The sequence below is a fragment of the Cyprinodon variegatus genome, unplaced genomic scaffold (assembly GCF_000732505.1).
Source record: "Cyprinodon variegatus isolate N-32 unplaced genomic scaffold, C_variegatus-1.0 Scaffold8737, whole genome shotgun sequence".
NCBI lineage: Eukaryota > Metazoa > Chordata > Actinopteri > Cyprinodontiformes > Cyprinodontidae > Cyprinodon > Cyprinodon variegatus.
In genome coordinates, this window is record NW_015159190.1 from 1 (window position 1) to 1,047 (window position 1,047).

The 1,047-nt window shown below is 55.0% G+C and overlaps 1 protein-coding gene across 1 annotated transcript; it reads left to right on the top strand.

Moving 5' to 3' along the window:
* Positions 1 to 48: 48 nt before the first annotated feature.
* On the top strand, positions 49 to 737 carry LOC107081613 (RNA-binding protein NOB1-like; the record flags this gene model as incomplete). Its single annotated transcript, XM_015369763.1, has 3 exons — positions 49 to 282; positions 355 to 452; positions 554 to 737. Coding segments are annotated over 3 exons (501 nt in total), but the record flags the coding sequence as incomplete, so codon positions are not given.
* Positions 738 to 1,047: the final 310 nt, after the last annotated feature.

Consider the following 1,047-nt stretch of genomic DNA (forward strand, 5'->3'; position numbering starts at 1 on the left):
CGGCTTAATGGTAAATCCAGCTACTGAACCTTTGGTGTTTGTTTCCAGGATGTAGACAGAGCCTCACCGCAGACGGAGCAGAGGGCAGGGGGGCTGCAGGACGACCAATCAGACGACGAGGATAAAGAGAACGAGCCTGAGGATGAGGAGGATGATGATGATGGGGGTGGTGGGGGCTGGATCACTCCCAGTAACATCAGTCAGGTGAAGATGGAGTCGGCCGATTGGACGGAACCGGCTGACGTCAGAGTCGGATGTCTGACCACCGACTTCGCCATGCAGGTAAGGCTCTCTGAGCAGAACGCTGGAGGTCTGCGCTGCAGAGGAGGTGTGATGAAGTTCCTGTTCTTCCAGAATGTTCTGATCCAGATGGGCCTCCGGGTTCTGTCTGTGAACGGCATGGTGATCAAACAGGCCCGCAGCTACATCCTGCGCTGCCACGCCTGCTTCAAGTGAGTGAGTCCCTCCCAGGGAGACGGGTCGGAACCGTCTGGCCTCGGTGTGTCCATGAAGAACCTTCGGTTCTGCTCTAACATGAAGGTTCTGTCTCCAGGACGACCAGCAACATGAACAAGGCCTTCTGCCCCCACTGTGGGAACCGGACCCTGAAGAAGCTGGCAGTGACCCTCAACGACGACGGCAGCGTCCAGATGCACTTCTCCAGGAACCCAAAGGTTCTGAACCCCCGAGGGCTGCGGGTGAGGATCTCCTGCTGGTTCTGATAAGATCAATCACGGATCTTTGATGTTCTGATCCGACTCTGATCCTGAAACCTCCTGATTTAACCAGAGATTCAAAAACAAACTTTACTGATAAAAGTTTCTATGAACTAAATTCTGCAGGTCGGTAGATTGATCTGCTGAGAGACACGAGAACAGGACCTGTTTAGGACGTTTGGACCGGTTCAGAACCGGCCCGCGGTTCTGACAGTTCTGCAGAAGAACTGGTCTTTGGTTCGGTCGCTTCTGCTTCAGAAGCGGTCCGCGGTTCGGTCGGTTCTGCAGCAGAACCGGTCCGCGGTTCGGTGGGTTCTGCAGGAGAACCGGT